At 42.3% G+C, this 26,670-nt stretch overlaps 1 protein-coding gene across 1 annotated transcript in view; it reads left to right on the top strand.

Annotated features, from left to right (window-relative positions):
* The window catches only part of fanca (FA complementation group A), a 112,136-nt gene that overhangs the window by 42,368 nt on the left and 43,098 nt on the right, over positions 1 to 26,670 (top strand). The window contains exons 14-24 of the mRNA XM_041191757.1: positions 402 to 543; positions 8,191 to 8,324; positions 12,339 to 12,449; positions 13,267 to 13,362; positions 13,600 to 13,659; positions 14,088 to 14,176; positions 19,278 to 19,338; positions 19,501 to 19,550; positions 20,859 to 20,935; positions 22,481 to 22,588; positions 24,271 to 24,410. Of these exons, the coding sequence (XP_041047691.1) occupies positions 402 to 543; positions 8,191 to 8,324; positions 12,339 to 12,449; positions 13,267 to 13,362; positions 13,600 to 13,659; positions 14,088 to 14,176; positions 19,278 to 19,338; positions 19,501 to 19,550; positions 20,859 to 20,935; positions 22,481 to 22,588; positions 24,271 to 24,410 (1,068 nt within the window). The remainder of the gene's footprint in view (positions 1 to 401; positions 544 to 8,190; positions 8,325 to 12,338; positions 12,450 to 13,266; positions 13,363 to 13,599; positions 13,660 to 14,087; positions 14,177 to 19,277; positions 19,339 to 19,500; positions 19,551 to 20,858; positions 20,936 to 22,480; positions 22,589 to 24,270; positions 24,411 to 26,670) is intronic.

The raw sequence follows: 26,670 nt of genomic DNA on the forward strand, positions 1-26,670 counted from the left end.
CTCTGTCTTTTGCATAATTTCACATTACCCCCTCCCCTCCCAGTGAATTTGTTTTTCTCCTCAGCTGTACGCTCACCAGTGTACTGCTACAAGACTGCAGCAGCTAGTTCGGTATCTTAATCCTCCAGAGCTTCCAAAATTTGGCAAGACTTCAGCAGTCAGCACATATATTTGTCTCTTTACAATATGCAGCCTTGATCAGTTCATGACATCTGATGCGTCTCTTTTTGTTTTCTAATTTATATTCCATCTCTTTTTTCCCTTGTACCACCAGGTCATGTCCCCTCCTTTTCCAGTGTAATGAACTCTTGCAATATTGAACTTTTCCTTGACCTTTGAAACTATGTTTTAACCTTTTTAGATTAATAATATGCTTTATTATGCTTTCTCACTCTTCGCAGCTGTTTGTACTATTTAGCGCAGAGGAGCTGATAACTCATTTTCAGCAAGTTCTGGAGACCCATGAGGTTAACTGGCAGAATGTACTATCCTGTGCTTCTACACTGTTGGTGTGCCAACCACAGACCCAACAGCATTTGAAAGGTATGAAATTGACTTGGGCAAGAGGTTGATGACTTGAATTGATCATAAAATATTGTATCTCCCCTGGTCTTGCTCATGATTAGCCTGAGCTACATTTCTTGTAACAGACTGAGAGATTTGGAGCAAAAAGAACCAGCAGATATTTTCTTAGAATTTTTTTTAAGAGATTATAGTGCATCAACTCGAGACAAAGTAAGAACAGTAGTCGCTCCATTACAATGATTCCCATTTTGCTTTCAGTGTACTGGGGCATTGGGGTTACCAACCTGAGGATTTTGATATAATATTAATCGATCAATTGACCTTGCACATGTTAAATCAGAGAATGCAGTTACTCCCTTGCGTGTCTCTAATACCTTTTGATTGCTTATTCTCTTCTGCTCCTGTCCCTTTCTCTTCTCTGCTGCCTCCCTTCTTTAACTCTTAATATTGCTCATCTATGTATACATGATTACCCTTCACCTTTCCTCACTGTAGAGATAATTAGCTGGCTTCCAAATTTAACTGCTTTTAGAAAACTGAAGTAATAAATGAAGATAACTAGCACGCTCACTCCCTCTCACTCTTCCTTAACTTTAAAATGGCGGATTAAGCTTATAGAACATAACATCTATTGTAGCTATTGTTTTATCAATGTTATCACTGTTTTCTTCACAAACATTCATGGTTGTTTTTTTTCCATAAAGAAAGCACACTCAACCTAAATTTTACCTGTGGAAATCATTTAAAATTTGTCTTTTCATTTAACTTCATTTGAAGGAAATCAAATGAGACGAATGTTTTCGGCAGCATGTAAAAATATCCCATCAATACAGCTGATGGAATTATACTGATTTATTCTGAGAAATTAGCTATACTGCACATATTTTGACAGGGCGATTTAATGTCACCTCATGGAACCACAGCTCTGGCAAAAAATATTTAACCCAGGCTTTTGTGAAAGGTAGAAACCATGTGAAAATTTTAATGAAGGTGCTAAAAGATACAAGACGGTTCAGTGGATAATAATGATATAGTGAAATATGTAATTTGTTATGATCTCACGTGCCACGTGCTAGTGAGGCTAGAAATAGGAAGATAATGCAGCTAAATATGTGGCTAATGAGATGGTTCAGGAGGGAGGGCTTCATTTTTCTTGACAATTGGGCTCTGTTCCAGGGAAGGTGGGACCTGTTCCGACGGGACGGTTTGCACCTGAACTGGAGGGGGACTAACATCCTTGCGTGTAGGTTTGCTAGTGCTGCTCTGGGGCGTTTAAACTAGATTTGCAGGGGGAGGGGAACCAGAGTGTTAGAGCAGATAATGAGGTGGAGGAGGATAAAGGTCAAGCGAGGAATTCATGTATAGACAGAAATCAAGGGTCCGTACGTGATAGAAATGTTCTCAGGTGCATCTATTTCAATGCAAGGAGTATTGTCGGAAAGGCAGATGAGCTTAGGGCGTGGATTGGCACGTGGGATTACGACATTATTGCTATTAGTGAGACTTGGTTGCAGGAGGGGCAGGACTGGCAGCTCAATGTTCCGGGGTTCCGTTGTTTCAGACGTGATAGAGGGGGAGGGATGAAAGGGGGAGGAGTGGCATTACTAGTCAGGAAAAATATCACAGCTGTACATAAGCAGGGCAGCCCGGAGGGCTCATCTACAGAGGTCATATGGGTGGAACTGAGGAATGGGAAAGGTGTGGCCACACTAATAGGGTTGTATTATAGTCTGCCCAATAGTCAGAGAGAATTGGAGGAGCAAATCTGTGGAGAGATAGCAGACCGATGTAAGAAACAGAAAGTTGTGATAGTAGAAGTTTTTAACTTTCCACATATTGACTGGGATTCCCATACTGTAAAAGGGCTGGATGGCTTGGAGTTTGTCAAATGTGTTCAGGAAAGTTTTCTAAATCAATATATAGAGGTACCAACGAGAGAGGATGCAATACTTGATCTATTAGGGAACCAGACAGGTCAGGTGACAGAAGTACGTGTAGGCGAATATTTTGGGTCCAGTGACCACAATGTCATTAGTTTTAAGCTAATTATGGATAAGGATAGGTCTGGTCCTCGAGGTGAGGTTTTAAATTGGAGAAAGGCCAATTTTGTGGAAATGAGAAAGGATCTAGGAAGAATGAATTGGCATAAGTTGTTTTCTGGCAAGGATGTGTTCAGTAAGTAGAAGGCATTCAAAGGCGAAATTTTGAGAGTGCAGAGTTTGCATGTTCCTATCAGGATTAAAGGCAAAGTTAACAGGCATAGGGAACCTTGGTTTTCAAGGGATATTGGCGATCTGGTTAAGAAGAAGAGAGAGGTGTATAGCAGGTATAGGCAATAAGAAGCAAATGAGGTACTTGTAGAGTATAGAAAATGTAAGAAAATACTAAAAAAGGAAATCAGGAAGGCAAAAAGAAGACATGAGGTTGCTTTGGCAGATAATGTGAAGGTAAACCCGAAGGGTTTCTATAAGTATATTAAGAGTAAAAGGATAGTAAGGGACACAATTGGTCCCCTTGAAGATCAGAGTGGTCGTCTATGTGTGGAGCCTCACGAGATGGGGGAGATCTTAAACAGTTTTTTTGCATCAGTATTTACTCAGGAAACTGGCATAGTGTATAAGGAAGGAAGGGAAATGAGCAGTAGTTTTAGGAACATATAGAGATTAAAGAGGAAGAGGTGCTTGCTGCCTTACAGCGAATAAAGGTAGATAAATCCCCCGGGCCTGACATGATATTCCCTCGGACCTTGAGGGAGACTAGTGTAGAAATTGCAGGGGCCCTGGCAGAAATACTTAAAATGTCCTTAGTCACGGGGAGGTGCCGGAGGATTGGAGGGTAGCTCATGTTGTTCTGTTGTTTAATAAAGGCTCCAAAAGTAAACCAGGTAATTACAGGCCAGTGAGCCTGACGTCAGTAGTAGGTAAATTATTGGAAGGTGTTCTGAGAGATCGGATATATAAATATTTGGACAGCCATGGGCTGATTAAGGGTAGTCAGCATGGCTTTGTGCGTGGTAGGTCGTGTTTAACGAACCTTGTGTAAAGTTTTTCGAGGAGGTTACCAAGAAAGTAGATGAAGGAAAGGCTGTCGATGTTGTCTACATGGACTTTAGTAAGGCCTTTGACAAGGTCCCACATGGGAGGTTAGTTCAGAAGGTTCAGACACTTGGTATCCATGGAGAGTTGTAAACTGGATTCGAAATTGGCTGTGTGGGAGAAGACAGAGAGTGGTAGTGGATGATTGCTTCTCAGACTGGAGATCTGTGACTAGTGGTGTGCCTCAGGGATCTGTGCTGGGACCATTGCTGTTTGTTGTCTATATCAATGATTTGGATGATAATGTGGTGAATTGGATCAGCAAGTTTGCTGATGACACTAAGATTGGAGGCGTTGTGGATAGCGAGGAAGGCTTTCAAAGCTTGCAGAGAGATCTGGACCAACTGGAAAAATGGGCCAGAAAATGGCAGATGGAATTTAATGCGGAAAACTGTGAGGTGTTACATTTTGGAAGGTCAAACCAAGGTAGGACATACACAGTAAATGGTAGTGCACTGAGGAGTGCGGAGGAACAAAGGGATCTGGGAGTTCAGATCCATAGTTCCCTGAAAGTGGTGTCACAGGTAGGCAAGGTTGTAAAGAAAGCTTTTGGCATACTGGCCTTCATAAATCAAAGTATTGAGTATAGGAGTTGGGATGTTATGGTGAGGTTGTATAAGACATTGGTGAGACCAACTTTGGAGTATTGTGTGCAGTTCTGGTCGCCTAACTACAGGAAGGATATCAGTAAGATTGAATGAGTGTAGAGAAGATTTACTAGGATGTTGCCGGGTCTTAAGGAGTTGAGTTACAGGGAAAGATTAAACAGGTTAGGACTTTATTCCTTGGAGCGTAGAAGAATGAGGGGAGATATGATAGAAGTTTACAAAATTATGAGAGGTATAGACAGAGTAAAAGCGAGTAGGCTCTTTCCACTTAGATTAGGAGAAATAAACACGAGAGGACATGGCTTTAGGGTGAAAGGGGAAAGGTTTAAGGGGAACATTAGGGGGAACTTCTTCACTTAGAGAGTGGTGAGAGTGTGGAACGAGCTACCATCTGACGTGGTAAATGCGGGCTCACTCTTAAGTTTTATGAATAAATTAGATAGATACATGGATGGGAGAGGTCTGGAGGGTTATGGACTAGGTGCAGGTCAGTGGGACTAGCGGAATAATATTTTGGCACAGACTAGAAGGGCCGAATGGCCTGTTTTCTGTGCTGTAGTGTTCTATGGTTCTATTGTTTAATTTTAAAAAATGTATAATCTTTGTTTGAGACATTGGAAATTTCAATTACTGAGAAAAACAGATTTTAAAAAATCAGGAAGCATTTTGGCCAGTTTACAGATTGTTCAATCTCAGTGTACTTAATTCTCATTATAAAACAGCAGCCATGATGTTACACTTCTAACATTAAACATACCCAGGTCTTCCTCCTATGAGAGTAACATATATTGCAGGTATAGAATGTGCTCAATAAACATATACATCTGACGTACCAGATTTAATATTTAAGATTATAGTTGGTCAAAGTTCCAACATATTTCAGGTTCATGGGAGCAGTTGTTTGTTTTGTGATAATTCATTTTAAATCTTTAATTGGAAAGGAGAAAGTCCTGTGGCACAGTGAGTAGCGTCCCTGTCTCTGAGCCAGAAGCTCCAGGTTCAATTTCCCCTCCAGGACTTGATGGCTTGGATTCATAATGCATCCAGCAGGTTGAGTAGTAACTTATAAATCCTTCCAATATGCGCAAATGGCAGGTGGTAAGAGCGGGAAATATTCCCGATCAGCCATGTGATGAAAAGAAAATTGAAACCTCTACCATCACTATCCGCAGCTCCAGGCTACAACATGCATGTAAAGGTGTATTTTGCTACAGCAACTTGGATTCTTCGGGGGGCCGGTTGGCTCAGTTGACTGGACGGCCAGTGTGGATCGGATTGGTGCCAATAGCATGAGGTTTGATCTCCATTCTGGATGAGGTGGATTTGGGACCTGCCTCCTTGTCCTGCCCATGGTGAAGGTTGCGGCACTGTGAGTCAGATCTGCCTTCAGGCAGAGAACTGAAGAAGAAGAATAGGAAAATACTGTGATAATCTGCTTTCCTATTCCATCCATAACTTTTCTGCCCATCCGTTTGCTGCCCATACCATTCGTAAATTTACCCATGTTAATCAAACTGGAAGAAAAATAAGTTCTTTAACACAGTGGACAGACCTGTTTTTACACAATCTCTATTCTCTATTGAGACTATCTACTGTTATGCCCAGTGAGGGCATGTCCTATTCATAATTTAAAACATGAACTGTGTTCCTGTGGAAGCTTCTATAATTGTGTTTTATATTTTAAAATGGGCACCCACAAGATGGCTGCCACAAGTCAGGCGACCTTTGCTTATTCAACACAGACTACCTCAAGCTACCCAGAAGTTCTAATTGAATCACCCTGGGTGGAGGCCTTCCCCTGGAACGGACATACCATGACAAATGTTATCTATGGGATTTATATGCTATTGTCTGTGATTTGCCTAAAATGTAAAGTCAATAGACCTCTAGATTTCTCAACTCCAAGATCAATGCTTCACAAAAGAGAGCTGAATAGACCAGTTATCCACAAAATAAGTGTGAAATATCACCATCTATTGTGTAGTGATGTCTTTAAACTTCCAAACCGTTCTGATTAGACAATACCAGTATCGGTCATGTGAATAAAACTGGTTGGAGATAACAAGTTTTGATCTAAAGACCTGGGAATTCTGCAGAAGACACCGAAAGAGACAGCAACTACAAAAAAACAACAGTGCCATATTTGCCTTTTCAGCACCTGGAGGCTGTGAAGTCTTTAAAAAGCCTCCCAGCCTGATTCTTAAATCCAAGTCCAGCGGCAAAGAAACTGGACCTTCTAAAACGAAAGCCACAAGTGCCTAATTTCATGACTTGCTGAACATTAATAAGAGTACCCTACAATAATTCTGATATCGGACTCCAGCTATCTGAACTCATTTAAACAGCAATTCAAGAGTGGAAAAGACTTCCTGCTTCAGTAAACTCACAAAGCCTGTCTTCCTACAGTGAGTTAGACGTGTGAACTCTGAACCATTCTGTTGTTTACACTTTTTTTGTAAAAGTGCTCTACTTTCTTTAACTGTATTCTTTCTTGATTGTGTGGTGTGTAATAACATAACGTTTAGATTTTTTGGGGTGAGCATATGAATAAATAATTATCTTTAAACCCATGAAAGTCTGCTGCTGGCTCTTTAAATTGTCCATACACTAAACGGGGTTTAGAAACCCACATAGCTACCTTTCCAAAACAACCACACTGATTGTGGACAGTTAGGGAAGGAAAGTGGGGTGTTCAGTTTATTTCTCCTCCCCAGTCCCTAACATTACAAATGCTGGATTGTGTGGCTATTAACTGCTGAGGTGCTGCAAGCTGTATTTTTCATTGGGCTGCCAGCATATTCATGGATGTGATAGCCTGTCCTGAAATAACAGGCCACTATTTGCTCCTAGAAAATCATGTCCAATTTTTACTTGGGCTGTGTTTATGATGCAACAAATTAGATCTTCGGACTTTCTGCATTTGACTGTGTTCCATCATTGATATCTAAAGTTTTGATTTCCTTCACTGCATGGATTTAAACCAGGCATGTCAAGCTATGAGCAATGGGCCACAAACAATCAGCACATCTTGGCTATTTGGCATATAAAGCCCAGGCAACTTGGTTCTATTTACAATTATACTTACTTGCAGGTTTCTCCTGTTGCAATTTTATGGGTCTGAGGTTTGGAAAGGGTTTGTTTTACCATACTGATGATAAATTTTAAATCAGGACACAGAATACCAAGATTTGTTCGATCATTAGCTTCAGCTGCTTGCAAGTTAATAGAAACAATGGCAAACTTTATAAGTGGCTTCTAGGCTCTGTGGTTTGCATGCATGTCAATAGCTTGGATGCTCCTCCTCTAAACGTGCAAATTAAACTCAGCCTTTGGATGAGATGTTAAATTGAGGCCCTGTCTGCAAAAGGTCCCAAAGTGCCGATTTGCAGAAGAGTGGGCGAGTTACCCCAGTGTCCAGGCCTAATTGTTATTCCCCAATCAACATCATTAAAAACTGATTATCTGTTCATTATTATCTTGTTGTTTGTGGGAGCTAGCTGTGTGCAAATTAGCTGCTGCATTTTCTACATTACAACAATGACTACCTTGCTGTAAAATGCTTTGGGATGTCCTGAAGTTGTGAAATGACCCATATTAAAGCAAGTCTTTCTCGTTTCTTCCCTAATTTCTTTTGACTATTCTTATTTCATGCCTCAACTTTCAATAGAGAGCGTGATCAGTTGGGTGGCAACTTCTTTATTTGTGAGACTGCTGTGTAGTTGGTATAGAGGCTGTCTTGTTATGGGGCGAGATAGATGAAATTGCTGTTTTGATGTCAATAGTTGAGATCCTGTCGGCACTGCACCTCAAATCCCAGAAAGAGAACTGAAGAACACATTTTAGTAGTGGCTAAAAGATTCAAGTGCCATTCAGTGGCGATATACAAGCAGTTTAATTGCTCCTAATTATTAATTTCATCAGGCTAGATTTTCAATGTGCTGCAATTTCTAATGTCTTTCCAGAACTGCTGGCTAGGTTGCTGATTAATTCCTTTGAGAATTACGAGTTGGAGAGTATCATCACTGCTTTTCTCCTTGCACGCCAGGCTGCACTAGAAGGACCAGCTGTTTTCATCAGCTATTCTGAATGGTTCAAGGTAAGACGAGACATTTGGACAAAAATAGAACTCTAGAATCTCCTTCACTGCCTCTTTAAGTAGGTCACTCTTGCTTCCCAGAGGGAATATGGCAATCCTGACCATTATACTGATTTTAAAAATTGCAAAATAAGTGCTCAGGATATCCTTTTATTCATTCAGGCTGGGAACTCTTGAAATATTTACTGACAATCTCAGTTGGCGTCTTAGGTGTTTTCCTAATGGCTGAATCACTAATAGCTCTAAACACTTTGAACAGAGAGCGGGAGGTGACAGAATCAAGTGGGTAAGATTATTGGGAAAACAATTGAGGACTGACTTGGGGCAGGATACTTGTTGAGGCTTTGATGGCATCACTGACCAATTTAAGATGAGTACCTCACATTCCCCACTAAATCCCTCCCCAAACCCCATAATTAACTAGCAGCCTACAAAACAGCAAGTGGTTATGGTACTGGGCTTGTAACCCCAAGATCAAGAGTTCAACTCTCACAATGGCAAACTATGAAACAATGTAACTTCCAACAGGATTTCCAATGTTCAGGACTCCAGGTATTGCACTAGGTCCAACCATCTTCAGTTGCTTCATCAATCACCTTCTGCCCATCAGAAGGTCAGAAATGGGGATGTTTGCGAATGATTTCACAACGTTCAGCACCATTCGCGACTCCTCGGATACTTGAACAGTCTGTGTCCCTATGCAGCAAGACCTGGACAATATTTAGGCTTGGGCTGAAAAGTGCAAATACCATTCACACCACAAGTGCCAGGCAATGACCATCTCCAAAAAGAGAAAATCTAACCATCTTCCCCTGACATTCAACGGTTGAATCCCCCGTTGACAACATCATAGGAGTTACCATTGACCATAAAATGAACTGGAGCAGCGTTATAAATACTGTGGCTACAAGAGCAGATCAGAGGCTGAGAATTCTGCCTAGAACAACTCATCTCTTGATTTCCCAAAGCTTGTCCACCACCTACAAGGATAGAATACCCTCCACTTACCTGGATGAGTGCAGCTCCAACAACACTCAAGAAGCTCGACACCGTTCAGGACAAAACATCCTGCTTGATTGGGACCCCATCCACCGCCTTTAACATTCACTCCCTCCACCACCAATGCACAGTGGCAGCAGCGTGCATCATCTACATGGTGCACTACAGCATCTTCCAAACCTGCAACCCCTACCACCTAGAAGGGCAAGGGCAGTACATGGTGGAACACCACCATTTGTAAGTTCTTCTCCAAGCTACACATCATCCCGACTTGGAACTCTTTCGCTGTTCCTTCACTGTCTCTGTGTCAAAATCCTGGAACACCCTTCCTAACAGCACTGTGGGTGTACCTACAGCACATGAACTGCAGTGATTCAAGAAGGCAGTTCACCACCTTCTCAAGGGCAATTAGGGATGGCAATAAATGCTGGTCTAGCCGATGATGCTCGAATCCCATGAAAGAATTTCCAAAAAAGTAAATCTTTTCAGCCTTTGCCTCAAAGCTTATTTATAGTAGAGTAAATGCTTAGGCTAAATTTCTATCCCATTCTCTAGACCTGTTCTAATATGAAGACAAGATTAAGTTCCTTTTCTCTCACATTTATTCAATTCCTAAAAATGCTGAAGGAAGGGAATATTGGGATAGATTGACTTTTTAACTAATCTTAAAGCTTTCTAACTCCTACATATAAATCTTTGGCAGTCCAACATCCAAGACCTCCGGTTTATATAGAAGTTTAACAAATTCTGCTGAGATATTTCTGTGTTTAACAGTAGGTTAATAGCTGGCTGAATATACAGTGGTGCTTCATCATTACTCGTGGATTTATCTTTGAAATCTATTCTGTGGGTTGCTATTATTAGATGCATACGTCACTTTATGGTAATAATTTAAACAACTCCATAATTAAGTAGGAATTACTTGACTGGATTCAATTGCTGTTATGAGATGAAATCTGAATTTCAATTTAAAGCTGAAGTTAAAGAAACTGAGGTAACCTCTGTTCCTGCTCTTTCCATAGTAACTGACTTCATGATTTCAGATTACCCGTGTTAATTAAATTGAAGGCAAAACAAATTCTTCAAGAGTGGAACAACTTGTACACACACTTCCTTTTGCCCACTGAGATTGTCTACCAAATGCTGGATTAAGTACCTATTAACTTCTGATTTGCTGCATATAATTTCATCTTGCTCCAGTTGAGCAGCCAGTACCATGGATGAGCTAATCTATCCTGGAATTAGTAAATCTCTAACTGATGTGAGAAAATCAGCTTCTAGGCGGTCAGACAGAAAGCAGTTATTTTAATGAACTGCGTTATGTCATTTCTTTTCATGTTCTCCTTTCCCCGTTTATATTTCTCACCAATCCCGGCATGTATCATTGTATTTGGAGGGATGCTCTGTTTCTCGTAGGATGTACACCTACATTACAATATGTTGCATATAATGGTACTTCTCATCCAAAGCTAGGATTCTGTCTTCTGTAATGATTTTCTCCATTTTCCATGTTTTCCCTTCAGTGAGAGTAGATGACCAAAAGTGTTGCTGGAGCTCGATTTATGTCCTATCTGCTGTGACTGCCATTTGATTAATTTATGTTCCACCAGTGAAATAAAACCTGGAAACAGCATTGCACAAGTCAACTGATTCAAACCCTCTTAATCAAGGGATCAGTTAACTTATTGTTGTTACACTGCAAAAATATTCCATGCACTGGCATGAAAAAGGTGCAGGACTCTTGCTTGACTTGGAGTGATCAGATCAGATTTTTCCCTGATAAGAATTTCCTTCTAAATGACTTTCCTGGAGCTGATAAGATTGATTAAGCGTAGGTAAAGCAGCTTGCAGCATTAGTGCATGTGAGTCTGTACCTACTGACGGGAATGTTATCTCGGACTGAGTTGATCAATGAATTTTAAGGGGTAGGGAAAGTGGAGAAGAAAAGGCTAAAAACAAATATAAATCATCAGAAAATATTAAATGTTACAAATACTGTCAATCTTAGCACCTCAGCAATTCAGCCAAATGCTATTCATCATGCTTGAGTCTTTCATAATGAATGTTGTAGATAAGCAACTATGCGGTGGAGGGTGTCCCAGATGAACCTGCCCCTGCTCTCTCCTGATCCCTCTATGTGCTCATATTCCGGCAGGAATTACTGGATTTCCAATAGTGGGAAAGCTGGCTGATTTTTCAGTCTTCCCAGCCTTGCCCTGTTGATGTGCCTGAGATCAGGTAGCCAACGCAGATTGGGAATTAAATCTATGACCATCTCATCTGTACAACTGGTTCCAAACCAGCTGCTGCTTTTACATAGTACCCTCTGAATTCCCTCATGAATTGCTGTGTTTTGAACCTCATTCTACTGTTGTTTTACTTGGTTACTCAAGGGTTTCCTTAACCCTTTCTATACCTCTGCATTTTCTGAAGTTATGTGTGCAGCAATTTAAATTGCTGGTTTCAGTACTTGAAAACTGCCATCTTGTTAAGGTGTATTGTTAATTTGTATACAGATTGATCAGTCAAAATCATGTTTTATGTTGTAGAATTGTACTCTCTAACCTCTGCAGTCTGGAAATCTATTGTTCGTTAGCGCCAGTTGCCAGAAATAAATTAGAGCAAACTCGAGCATTCTCTTGGCATCATTTTAGTACAGTACTTTAGGGGCGTAAACATGGAAGATACAGTATTTGGACAAATAAAACAATTTCTGTTACTGTACTATGTTTTATCACTGTTTTATGTTTCAGGTAAATATTTATACCTACCGTGTTTTCCAGTTCCCCCACCTGTGGTTAGCATTCCGGATTGGAGAGTTACAGTGCAGTCAATGCCGGATGCTGATGAGCTGCATGGTCTGCTACCTACAGTTTGTAGCAGGATTCCAGCTATATGATACTGGAGGATCAATTCAATCCTTAAGGATCATTTGATACCACTGGTACAAAACTGAATCACCTGCAGAGCAAAATAAACATAATCCCCAGAGATTTATTCTTTTCCCTTTATTAGAACTCCTTTGGGTCTGCAAGCGGTTACCATGGCAGTAGCAAGAAGTCTCTAATTTTCCTACTGAAATTCTTGACCGACCTGGTGCCATTTGAAACTGCACAATACCTGAAGGTGAGAAGATTATTAGTGATCAGGTAGCAGTAGCAAGCCTGAAGTCTGATATGACTATTGTTGAGTTGCTTGTCCATCTGTCTATATATCTGCTGAGAGGTACCAAGACAAGAAAAGCATATGTATCTAAAATGATCATCGTTTACAATTTTTTTTTGATGTCTAAATTATTTAATATTACATCAGGGATTAAACAAAATTGCTGGCAGTCATTGTGTAGCACAGAATAAATTTCTGCTCCAACCAGATTAATTCCTGTGACTCCCTTCCCTATGGCACCTTTACGTGCAAGCACAGGAGATGCAACAGCATCCATAGTATTTTGTTACTGTTCTGGGATGAGGGGAGATTGAGTGGACTAGGTCTATATTCCCTAGAGTATAGAAGAATGAGAGGCAATCTCATTGAAACATTTATAATTATTAAGGGGCTTGAGAGGGTAGTTGCTGAGAAAATGTTTCCCCTGGCTGGGAAACCACAGGGTCACAGTTTTGAGATAAAGGGTCAACCATTTAGGACTGAGGTGAGGAGAAATTTCTTTGCTTAAGAGGTTGTGAGTCTTTAGAATTCGCAACCCCAGAGGGTTGCAGATGCTCAGTTGTTGAGTATATGGAAGACAGAGTTCAAGATTTTTGAATACTAAGGGAATTAAGAGATGTGGGGGTAGTGTGGGAAAGAGTAGCTGAGGTGGAAATCAGCCACGACCTTATTGAATTGTGGAACAGGTTTAAGAAGCTGAAAAGCCTACTCCTATTTTCTATGTTCTTATAGAGCTCTCTGTAGTAGGAATGACACTTTGTAACACTTTCTTGTACAGGTTCATATCTTATATCCTCCATATGTGGCATCAAAGTATCGCATTATGCTTCTGGAATATATCTCTCTGGCTAAAACTCGACTTTCAGATCTGCAGGTTGGTGATGAAGCCAAATCCTTGGACTATATGGGAGTTTAACAGGATTGAGGTGCAAATCTTGTTTAGTTTCACATAGTAAAGAGGCCCCATTGAACATTGTTTATATATTGCATTATTTTCCCTAATTCGAAAGTGAATAATAAAAAGATTGCTGGTCTGCATAATTAACTGCAGAGCAACTAAGCAATCCAAGCCTTTTCCTTCTACCTGAACTCTACACATTTCTGTTTCTAGGTGTCAATTGAGGAGTTGGGTCTGTATGAGGACCTATCAACAGCTCATGCTCCCCCTAAGGTCAGTACAGAAATAGGCAGGTATGTGTGTGCGTGCGTGCGTGTGTGTGTGTCAGTGTTAAAGCTGAGAAATAGCCCACATCTGTTGTTAACTCTGTTAGCTAATGGTTTTGGTTTTCAGTTTTTATTCCCTGACCATTGCTTACTGCAGACCTGAAATCTAGCATTATATCCACTATGTGAACCAGATCAGTGAAAACTAGGAATATTAGGTACGCAATTAGAACTTAATTGGTTAATGGCACAATGTTTCAAAGACAGTATTGATATCTTGTGAATTGATACAGAGGTTAATGAATTCATTCATGGGAAAAAGCTGCTTTGCTGCACCAAATAGATCTGAATGATTTTGAGGTAACAATTGTATATCTGAAAGGAAATGTTCTGCTTTAGAGTTTGATTAGTTTTGTTTAAATCCCTTCTCTGTAGCCCCAGTGTCAAGCCATGCAGGATGTTGAAAGAGCTATTCTAATATTTGAAAACAGTGGAAAGATCCCGGCCAGTGTAATGGAAGCAAGGTATACCATGCTCAGTTTCCAAGTCGCGAGATCTGGTTTGGGAGGTCTGATTTATTTGTGTAACAGTTGATGGTTTTATATACATCCTGGAACCCCCTCCCTAACAGCACCATGGGTGTATCCATACCACACGGACTGCAGCGGTTCAAGGAGACAGCTCACCACCACTTTCTCAAGGGCAATTAGGGATGGGCAATAAGGGCTGGCCTAGCCAACGATGCCCACATCCTGTAAATGAATTAAGAAAAAGCAGTTCTGTTGCAAAAGTGTACAGGAAAAGAAGTTAGAAATTTCCAAAAGCATCTTGTTCATGACACCCACCTGCTGTTCCATAGGCCCCATCCACACTAATCTGCTCAACACACATCTCCCGCTGGCTCCAGTGCCAACTGACATTGTAAATAGTTCCCTCTCTTCAGGTGCCAAGCTCCGTCTTTACAAACTGTCATCCATGTGCTCACCACACCACCACCAACAACCCCCCATAAAACTCTGCCTGCAGACTGCTGCCATATTTCATGACTCCATTTCCTTTCCAAAATCTTTGAACATATCTATTGTTCCTAAAACTCCCTGTTTCTACATTTACCAAAGTACAAAAACACAAATAACATGCCTTGACTGTGGTCATGGTACATTATCCCTCCTTTACTTCTCTGCAGCCTTTGATCATGTCACACCCCTCCAATGCCTCACCTCTCTTGAAATGAATTTTCTCCCTGTCGGGGAGCCTGGGCGGGAGAGGGCACACAGCTGATCACTGCCCGCGATCAGCTTTGTGCTGCCATTTTATGTGGACGGACCAATTAAGACCCGCCCAGTGTGACATGCACCCAGAAGTGCTGCGCGCTCCCTGTGCGGGTGGGGTGGGGTTGGGGGGTGTGGGGTTGGGGGGGGTGGGGGTGTGGGGGGAGTAGACTGAGTCGGGGCCTGCACTCTTCCGCGCTCACGCGTGAAAGTGCAGAAATCTCCCTGAGGCACAGAGCTGCCTCAAGGAGATTAGTTTGATTATCAAAAATTTTAACAAAGAAAAAAAAATTTGTAAGACATGTCCCCTCATGTGACAGTGTCACATGAGCATGGACATGTCAATGAACTTTAAGAAAAAAATTTATTTGAATTATGAATCCTTCATGAAACCTTATCCTGCCCGTGGATGAGGTTTCATGATAAATGCGAAGACCGCTTGGGCTCTTTGCCTGCCCCCCTGCCAACCTTAAGGTTGGGCGGGCAACTCAGTTAATTACTGTAATTAGTTTTTAAATGGCCTTAATAGGCCTTTGATAGTTCGGCGGACACGCAGCCGACTCCGCTGCGTGCCCGCCGAGCTCGAGATCTGAATGACGCGTGGTGATGTAGGTCGGGGCGCACGTCTGACGTCACCGCGCGTCATTTCACACGTCGGCGAGCGGGGTCTGACCCCGCACGCCAACCCGAAGATTCTGGCCCTGGTTTCACTCGGAGTTCTCTTAGTCAGAGCATCACCAGCAATGGCCCACCCTCTACGTTCTAAATGCTGGAATCCCGTAATTATCCCCTTCCTTTTCCTCATCAAAAGCTGCCCTTGGTGACATCACCTGCAGACAGGAAGACAGCTTCCACATGTGCACTGTTAACCCCCAGCTCTACATCGCCACCGCTTCTCTGAACCCCTTCATTGCCTCTGTGCCGTCAGACTGTTAAGCTTTTGGATGAGCTCCAGTCTCTTTCATTTAAATTAGGGAAACTGAAACTATTGTCTTCAGCTCCCATCAGAAGATCATGACATGATTGTGTTTAATATTGCTCCTGTGGATGTTGGAATAGCAGAAAATTTGAATTCAGCTTTTAAAAAGCCAGTATCAGTTTATTAAAAGAAATGTGACCATGAAAATATTGGATTGTTGTAAAAACCCAACTGGCTTATTATTTTCCTTAAGGGAGGAAAGCTCCTATGCTCCAACAACTCATTGACACCAACACCCATCTAGGACCCTCCACCCCTGCCTGTCCCTCCGTCCCCACCCCATCTTCCAATCCCAGCCCCTGCCGTGTATTCACTATACCCCCTGACCTTCCCCTCTCTGACGCTGAACGTTCAGTGCTTAGCAAAGGACTTAGTTTCATACCCTTATGCCCTCATCTCAATGAATTTCGGGCTCGGCACGATGCTGAACTCTTCTTCCGCATCTTCGTCTCCGGGCTCACTTCTTTGGGCAGCAGTCCTCTCCCCGTTCAATGGATCCTTTTACCCACCTCCAATATTCTCCCTCCACCTGGACCCCTCCCTCTGGATTCTTACCTTCTCTTGATCTTTTCATTGAGAACTGTTGGGGCGACATTAGTCATCTCAATTTCTCTGCTCCTCTCGCCCACTCTAACCTGTCTTTCTCTGAACTTGCTGCACTCCGTTCTCTCAGGTCCAACCCCAACATTGTCATCAAACCCGCTGACAAGGGTGGTGCTGTTGCTGTCTGGCGCACTGACCTCTACCTCGCGGGGGCTGAGCGTCAACTAGCAGACACTTCCTTCTACCTCTCCCTGGACCATGACCCCACCACTGAATTTCAAGCCATTGTTTCCAGGACTGTCACTGACCTCATCTCCTCTGGGGATCTTCCTCCCACAGCTTCAACCTGATAGTCGCTCAACCTCGGACGGCCCGCTTCTACCTCCTACCCAAAATCCACAAACAGAACTGTCCCGGTAGACCGATCGTCTCAGCTTGCTCCTGCCCCACGGAACTAATTTCTCGTTATCTTGACTCCCTTCTCTCTCCCCTTGTCCAGTCCCTTCCCACCTACATCCATGATTCCTCTGACACCTTACTTCACATCAACAATTTCCAGTTCCCCGGCAACAACCGCTTCCTCTTCACCATGGACGTCCAATCCCTCTACACCTCCATCCCCCACCAGGATGGTCTGAGGGCCTTTAGCTTCTTCCTCGAACAGAGGCCCGAACAATCCCCATCCACCTCTACTCTCCTCCGTCTGGCTGAACAATTCTCACAATGAACAATTTCTCCTTAAACTCCTCTCACTTCCTCCAAATAAAAGGTGTGACTATGGATACCCGCATGGGCCCCAGCTATGCCTGTCTTTTTATGGGGTATGTGGAACATTCCTTGTTGCAGTCCTACTCCGGCCCCCTTCCACAACTCTTTCTTCGGTACATCGATGATTACTTCGGTGCTGCTTCATGCTTTCGTCGGGATTTGGAAAAATTTATTAATTTTGCTTCCAATCTCCACCCCTCCATCATTTTCACGTGGTCCATCTCTGACACTTCCCTTCCCTTCCTTCACCTCTCTGTCTCAACCTCTGGTGATAGACTGTCCACCAATATCCATTACAAGCCTACCGACTCCCACAGCTACCTTGACTACAGCTCCTCACACCCCACTTCCTGTAAGGACTCCATCCCATTCTCTCAGTTCCTTCGCCTCTGTCGCATCTGTTCTGATGATGCTGCCTTCAAAAACAGTTCCTCTGACATGTCCTCCTTCTTCCTTAACCGAGGTTTTCCACCCACGGTCGTTGACAGGGCCCTCAACCGTGTCCGGCCCATCTCCCGCGCATTCGCCCTCACGCCTTCTCCTCCCTCCCAGAAACATGATAGGGTCCCCCTTGTCCTCACTTATCATCCCACCAGCCTCCACTTTCAAAGGATCATCCTCTGCCATTTCCGCCAACTCCAGCATGATGCCACCACCAAACACATCTTCCCTTCACCGCCCCCGGCGGCATTCAGTAGGGATCATTCCCTCCAGGACACTCTGGTCCACTCCTCCATCACCCCCTACTCCTCAACCCCCACCTATGGCACCTCCCCATGCCCACGCAAAAGATGCAACACCTGCCCCTTCACTTCCTCTCTCTTCACCGTCCAAGGGCCCAAACACTTCTTTCAAGTGAAGCAGCATTTCACTTGCATTTCCCACAACTTAGTCTACTGCATTCGTTGCTCCCAATGTGGTCTCCTCTACATTGGAGAGACCAAACGTAAACTGGGCGACCGCTTTGCAGAACACCTGCGGTCTGTCCGCAAGAATGATCCAAACCTCTCTGTCGCTTGCCATTTTAACACTCCACCCTGCTCTCTTGCCCACATGTCTGTCCTTGGCTTGCTGCATTGTTCCAGTGAAGCCCAATGCAAACTGGAGGAACAGCACATCATCTTCCGACTAGGCACTTTACAGCCTTCCGGACTGAATATTGAATTCAACAACTTTAGATCTTGAACTCCCTCCTCCATCCCCTCCCCCTTTCTGTTTCTTCCCCCTTCCTTTTGTTTTTTCCAATAATTTATATAGATTTTTCTTTTCCCACCTATTTCCATTATTTTTAAATCTTTTATGCCCTGCTAGCCTTTCTACCCCACCCCCACTAGAGCTGTGCCTTGAGTGCCCTACCATCCATTCTTAATTAGCACATTTGTTTAGATAATATCACCACCTTCAACACCTATGTGTTCTTTTGTTCTTTTGTCTGTGACATCTTTTGATTATCTGCTCCTATCACTGCTTGCTTGTCCCTACAACCACACCAACCACCCCCCACCCCCCCACTTCTCTCTCTCTCTTCTTCCCCCCCACCTTAAACCAGCTCATATTTCACCCCTTTCCTAAGATTCACTCAGTTCTGTTGAAGGGTCATGAGGACTTGAAACATCAACTCTTTTCTTCTCTGCCGATGCTGCCAGACTGCTGAGTTTTTCCAGCATCCGCAGTTTTTTGTTTTTAATCTCCTATGTTTACCTGCTCTGGGTTATATGCAATTCCAGTCCCACATTAATGTGGTTGAATCTTAACTATCCTCTGAAGTGGCCCAGCAAGCCATTCAGTTGTATCAAGTCATTATCAGGGCAACAAGAAGTCAGCTTGCTGCCCTTGCCAACGTCTAAAGAATGAATAAAAGAGAAAAAAATTTGCTTTTCAACAATGTCATTTTTGTTCCTTATGCAGAATTTGGGATCTCCAACTTGAAAGCCATGTCCATCAACAGACAACATTTTATTGTTAATCACTAAAAACAAACTGATTTTATACTGGGAAGATAAACTGTTACAATCTCAAATGTGCAATAAGTATACATTTTCTTTTTCTTTTTCTTTTTCCCAGCATTTTCCGAAGGCCCTATTACTTGACAAGGTTTTTGCCTGCTCTTCTTGCCCCTCGTGTGGTTTGTATTTCTTATATTTTAATGTTAATAGTTGAAAACATTGTGAACAATAGGACATAGTAAATTTGTACAATTGTCACAATTGATGTTTCTTGTTTTGTAAACTGAAATGCTTAATAGTTCAGTGTTAATGGCTGTGACTTGATGTATTGTCACCTACAGCTGCCTGTCTCCCAGGATTCACGCATGGTCTTTATTGACTCTCTGAAAAAGTAAGTGAGCACTTCAAACCTATAAGTAATGCAAATATCCAGGTTAGAATTTTCAAAGGGATCGCCGAATAAAACTACCTTTGGCTTGAATCCAAGGCGTAAGGCTATCTATAATTTAGTATTAAATGACAACCTCACTCAGGAGCTGTCAAGATAGCTGCTGTGGAAATTTCACATTTGGAGAATAGGGAACCTTATCTGATGTTGGGACCAAAATACCAAGTTTAGTCAGAGTAAAGGGAGCTCCATGACCTTCTAACAGGTGTGGAATCAAAGGACTTTATTATCTTTTATGTCCACATACATTAGCTACCTCGATTGCTTTAGAATAGGAGAGACAAAGCAGTCTGGCAGAAAATTATACGGAAGACATGGGCCAAAGATTATGAAGATCTGGAGAGGACTAAGAATGGAGAATTGCAGAAAAGACACTACAGCTTGGGTCAGTTAGAGGCAGCTAGTTGCATTGAGTTACATTGAGTTCACAACTCAGGAACATGCCATTTGGCCCAACTAGGCTATGCGGGCATTTATGCCTTGCACAAGCCTCCACTTGTCCTTATTCATCTAACTCTATCAGCAAATCCTTCTATACCCTGATCCGTAATGCTCATCTAATTTCCTTTAAATGCATCTCTGCTGATTATCTCAGCTGCTCCATGTGATAACAAATTTCACATTCTAACCACTCTCTGGGTAAAGAAGTTGCTTCTGAATATTCTACTGGATTTATTAAATGCTGACTTTCTTTATCTTTATGGCCCCTAGTTCTGGCGAGCCCCACAAGTAGCGACATTTTCTCCCCATTTACCTATCAAACCCTTTCATTACTTTAGAGAGCTCTATTGGGTCAGCCTTCGCTTGCTAGAGAAAAGAGCCCCAACCCATTTGGGCTTCCCTGATGCTCAGGGACAAACTCAGATGGTGTCCTGGGCCAAATTAAATTGTGTGGAAAGCAACTAGTTATAGCCATCTGTTATGTTTGTTCCAAGTTAAATTTTGGTGGTACCCCCCCCCAAACAGTCCCTTTGAGACAATTCGTGAGGACTTGAGAATTCAGCCCATCTTAAAAACATTGTGCATCACTAGCTTCCTAGCTAGTACAAGAATATTATGTCAATTGCTGCCACTGTTCATTATTTACAAAGCTACTATTCTGATTTTGTGATTTAGCAAGCACTGCAGTTAACATTTTGTATTACTCAGGTCACAGTAGGTTTATGACGCTTATTTGAGTTTCTTTTTATTTTGGCCCTTCACTATTGTGTCCTGCTGTAGTTGATGGTCATCATCTTTTGTTTACACCAGAGTGGATAAAATACCAGACAGTGTGTACTCGAGCTATGTTCACGCGTGTGAAAGAGAGGAACAACTCCGGCTTGAAGGTTAGGAGTTTATTGCGTACGTGCTTGTGTGTGTGTACATGTTATATGTGTATATTGTCTATAAAATGTGCATGTGCTATGAAGATAATGTTTTGTAACCGATTAATTTCAGTGAACGTTACCTGTCAGCCCCACTGTACTGCATCTGAAATCCTTCTGTTATTGAATATGGAAGTTGCTTGTAATAGATGGTTTTTTAAAAAATTCTCTACTTTGATCCCTGTTGCTCTGTTTCTGAAGTATGCTTAGCCCTTTATCTCCTTTCTTTTCCATTCTCCAGTTTCCTTAATAAAGACTCTTGATTGTAACCTGATACAGATGGCACCGCTCTGTCTCAAAGCACAGGATAATCTGAATCAAATATATCTCATAATACCCAACCAAACCACCCTCATTCTCAACTTCAAAAAAACCACATACCATTCCACCCTCTGACATTCAACTTCATTTGCTCCAACATTAATGGACTGGACCTGAACTGCTTCCTATCAGATAAGCAAAAAATGCTAGAAATACTCAGCAGGTCAGGAAGTATCTGTGGAGAGAGAAACAGAGTTAACGTTTCAGGTTGAGATGACTTTTCGTTGGAACTCAGAGTAATTCTGTTTCTCTCCAAAGATGCTGCCTGATCTGCTGAGTATTTCAAGCACTTTTAGTTTTTATTTCAGATTTCCAGCATCTGCAGCATTTTGCTCATGTATTGTTGCTTTCTATCATCAGTGACCACTATATACAGCAGCTGCTGAGCCACAGTGCAACCAATGAACCTCGCTCTGCCTCTCTCAATGGAGCATCATTCCATTCTCCCCTCCAACCCCCACCAAGCAGCATTTTCCTACACATCCAGCCATTGCTCAGCCAGATGTTCCAACCGTTTTCACCCCAGGAATGCACACATTACTCGTCCATCTATAAGACCCTTGCATATCTGTCCTTTCATAAACAGTGTTTCAAAATTAGACTACAGCCTTACATAGCAATGGCTGTCAATTGCAGCTCTCTATACCTCCCCCAGCAATTTAACATCAAACAGAGGACGAGGAGGGAGGATGAGACAGAGGAAGGGACTATGAAAGGGACAAATGATAGAGAAGGGGAGAATGACCTTAATTCCTACTTTACCTTTTGAACTATAGACTCAAACCTGTTTTCCCTTTTCCTCCTTTCTCTCCCCATCCTCCTGCCTCTTGCTACTACCCTTCATCCCTGCCCCTCCCTTATAATCCTCTCCTCCTTCCTGCTTTATCCCCTCCCCACTCAACTGCCAGTTCTGCTCAGTACTCTCTCCCTCCCTTCCCCTGTTCTTCCCGGCTCTCCCTCCTCTCCCTCTTTTCCATTCTTCCCTCACTACTGCGTCTTGACTGAAAAATATAAATTTTACAATTGAAAAGCCTCTAACTAAATGGTTATGCCTATTGTAAAACCTCATGCTGGTACGTTAATTTTTTTTACATAGTAGTTTTGTTAGGATTCCAAACATTAAAATCGATATAAATTACTTGACAGAATACATAGATCTTTATCATTTTCTTGTTTTGAAAGCAGGTGCTGCTATGTCTGAGGAAATGCAGCATCCAGTGGAGCCGATTGGAGTACTGACAACTGCTCTTGAAGAGCTGAGCAAAGTGGCTACTAATCCAAGCAATAGTGGCGGTACGAGTAGCATGCTAATAGAATGACATGGTCATGAACAATCACCATTGGTCCCACTGAGTTCACTTAGTTTGTCAATCTTTCACATCTCAAGCCTGTGTGCACCTGTTTTCAAAGCTCATAACATCTGTAACTTTAAGAGGGTGTTTGGCAACAAAATAAATTGAGGAATAAAAGGTAGCAAATCGTTTATTCTGTGTTTAACTCTGGGATGGACCAAATGGACTAAGATGGTCCCTTCCAGACCTATATATTCCTGATATATTCCCCAATTTTTCTGTATGCCGCTAAACTATGTTGGATTGCACTTTAATGTGTTGGGAAGATTTGTATGTTCCCCTGACCTTGAGAGCTATGCTGGCAGGAATGTAACTCCTGGCAGAATCACCCAAGTCAGACTGATCAAAGGATAGAAGCAGTTCATTGGTCCTCAGAGGGCGTTGTGAGTTAGGCTAACAAGCTATTCACATAAAAATACCTTTCATTACTGAGAGGGCCCAGTAAGAGTTGACTATGTTACTTGTATATGGTATGACTATAAAGAAGAAAGAACTTGCATGTATATAGCACGCTTCATGATCTTGGGGCAAACCAAAGTTCTTTACAGCCTATTAAATGCCTTTGAAGTGTAGTCACTCTTGTACAGGTGGGAAGCATGGCAATCAATTTGCATACAGTAAAGTCCCACAAACAGCAATGTGATAATGACCAGATCATCTGTTTTTCACTTATGTCAACTAAGGGATAAATATTGGCCAGGACACTGGGGACAACTCCCCTGCTCTTCGAAAGAGTGCCATTGGATCTTGTTCATCTGCCTGAGAGAAAAGACAGGCCTCAGCTTAACATTTTTTCTAAGACTGAACCTCCGACAGTGCATGACCAGAGCGTTGGCCTAGATTATGCAGGTGTCAGCCATGGCCCAGTTGGTAGCACTCTTACCTCTGAGTCAGAAGGTTGAGAGTTCAGGTCCCACCCCAGGAACTTGAAAGCAAAACTTCCGGCAGACACTACTCCAGTGCAATACTGTGAGAGTGCTGCTCTGTTGGAGATGCCATTGCTTGGATGAGACCAACATAAGATTGTTGAGCGACAGGTCTTCTCTGGGGAACTATTTCTAAGAAGATCAGGGAAGTTATCTCGAGTGTCCTGGTCAATATTTATCCCTCAATCAAAACCACGTAAACAAATTATCTGGCCATTATCACATTGCTGTTTGTGGGAGCTTGCTGTACCTAAATTGGCTGCCGCATTTCCTATGTTATAAAAGTGACTTCAAGATGTACTTCATTGGTTGGAAAGTGCTTTGGGATGTCCTGAGGTCATGAAAGGCAAATATCTGAATGCATGTCTTTTTTGAACAACCTTCTGAATGAGAGGCAAGAGTGTAATCCACTGCATCACAGCCAACACCATGGAATCAGATATTTTGCTCTGGACAGATAGCAATGGAATTTATAATAGAATACAAAGGAAATATTTTTTCCAGGCCAGAGGTATTAAAACTAATTAAAAGTATACCATATTCTAGATTCAACAGGATTACTAATTATGTCGAATGGATTATAAGTTACTTAAATAATATGAAAATTGATCCTCTTTTTCTTACTGTATCTTTGCTTAAACTGAAAGTACCGTGATCTTTACATTTGTTTGTGCTAATGAAATAAATTATTTTCTAGTTGTTTCTGCTCAGATCGCTGTAATCTCTGGTCAGCTGAAAACTATGATAGACGATGATGATTATGGCGATTGCGCTGCACTGGATAAACCAATCCAATTAGACGCTGCCGTACATAAATTTGGTCCTCTGGAATTAGAGGTGAGTGCTATTTTGAAGACAATATTAAATTAATGGTTGAAGTGATTTTCTAAGGTTTATACTTTTATCCAATATTTATATATAAGGGTGATGGGTGTGTGTAGGTGTGCAATCGTGTGAGCAAGGTGTGTCTGCATGTGAGAGAATTATTTTGTGTAACATGGTATTTTTATGGTGATGCAGACTGTCATTTAAGTTTATTATTTAGTTATTTCTTTTGTCTAAATTTTTCCCCTGTGATATTGGGACCATTTTGCTGAACTCTGCTCCATGCCCTGAACAGCTTCCATCCATGTTCTGAAGCATATGATCAGGTTTTTTAATTTATTTGTTCATGGGATGTGGGCATCGCTGGCTAGGCCAGCATTTATAGCCCATCCCTAATTGCCCTTGAGAAGATGGTGGTGAGCTGCCTTCTTGAACCGCTGGAGTCCATGTAGTGTAGGTGCTCCGACAGTGGTGTTAGGGAGGGAGTTCCAGGATTTTGTCCCAGTGACAGTGAAGGAACGGCGATATAGTTCCAAGTCAGGATGGTGTGGCTTGGTGAGGAACTTGCAGATGGTGGTGGTCCCATATGTCTGATGTCCTGATCCTTCTTGGCTATAGAGGTCACAGGTTGGAAGATGCTGTCGAAGGAGTCTTGGCAAGTTCTTGGCAAGTTGCTGCACTGTATCTTGTATATGGTACACACTGCTGCCACTGTGCGTCAGTGTTAGAGGGGGCGGGTGGGGTACCAATCAAGTGAGCTGCTTTGACTTGGATGGTGTCAAACTTCTTGAGTGTTGTTGGAGCTGCACTCATCCAGGCAGGTAGAGAGTATTCCATCACACTTCTGACTTGTGCCATGTAGGTGGTGGACAGACTTTGGGGAGACAAGAGGTGAGTTATGCCCAACCTCTGACCTATTCTTGTAGCCACAGTTTTTACTGGTGGGTTCAGTTCAGTTTCTGGACAATGTTAACCTCCAAGATGCTGGTAGTGGGGGTTCCAGTGATGGTAATGGCATTGAATGTCAGGGGAATGTCAATTATATATTAATGACCTAGACCTTGATATACAGGACACAATTTCAAAATTTGCAGATGATAAAAAAACTTGAAAGTATTGTGAACTGTGAGGAGGATGGTGTAGAACTTCAAAAGGACATAGACAAGTTGGTGGAATGGGCGGACAGGTGGCAGATGAAGGTCAATGCAGAGAATTGTGAAGTGATTAGTTTGTGTGGAAAGAAAGCAAGGAGTCAATATAAAATAAAGGGTACAATTCTAAAAAGGGTGCAGGAGCAGAGGGACCTGGGTGTATATGTGCACAAGTCATTGAAGGTGACAGGACAAGTTGAGAGCGTCATTAATAAAGCATACAGTATTCTGGGATTTATTAATAGGGGCATAGAGTACAAGAGCAAGGAGTTTATATTGAACTTGTATAAGACACTAGTTCAGCCTCAACTGCAGTATTACATCCAGTTCTGGACACTGCACTTTAGGAAGGATGTGAAGGCATTGGAAGGAGCGCAGAAAAGATTCACAAGATTGGTTCGAGGGATGTGGGACTTCAGTTATGAAGATAGATTGGGGAAGTTAGGACTGTTTCCCCTGGCGAAGAAAAGGCTAAGAGGAAATTTGGTGGAGGTATTCAAAATCATGAGGCCTCTGAACAGAGTAGTTAGGGAGAAACTGTTCCCACTCATGAAACGATCAAGAATGAGAGGGCACAGATTTAAAGTAGTTGGTCAAAGAAGCAAGAGTGACATGAGAAGAAACATTTTCATGCAGCAAGTTGTTAAGGTCTGGAATGCACTGCTTGAGAGTGTGGTTGGAGGCAGATTCAACTGAAGCACTCAAAAGGGAATTAGACTGTTATCTGAAAAGGAATGATGTGCAGAGTTACAGGGAGAAGGTGGGAGAATGGCATTAAGTGAATTGCTCATTCAGAGAGCCAGTGCAGATACAATGGCCAAATGGCCGCCTTCTGTGCTGTAACAATTTTGTGATTCTGTAGGAGATGTCTAGATTCTTTCTTGCTGGAGATGAACATTGTCTGGTAATTGTGTGGCATGAATATTAGTTGCCACTTATCAGCCCAAGCCTGGATATTGTCCGGGTCTTGCTGCATATGGACATGGATTGCTTCAGTATCTGAGGAGTTGTGAATGGTACTGAACATTGTGCAACCATGAGCAAACATTCCCATTTCTGACCTTATGATGGAGGGAAAGTTATTGATCAAGCAGCTGAAGATGGTTGGGCAATTGTAAAAA

Source organism: Carcharodon carcharias, chromosome 7, assembly GCF_017639515.1.
Source record: "Carcharodon carcharias isolate sCarCar2 chromosome 7, sCarCar2.pri, whole genome shotgun sequence".
Lineage (NCBI taxonomy): Eukaryota > Metazoa > Chordata > Chondrichthyes > Lamniformes > Lamnidae > Carcharodon > Carcharodon carcharias.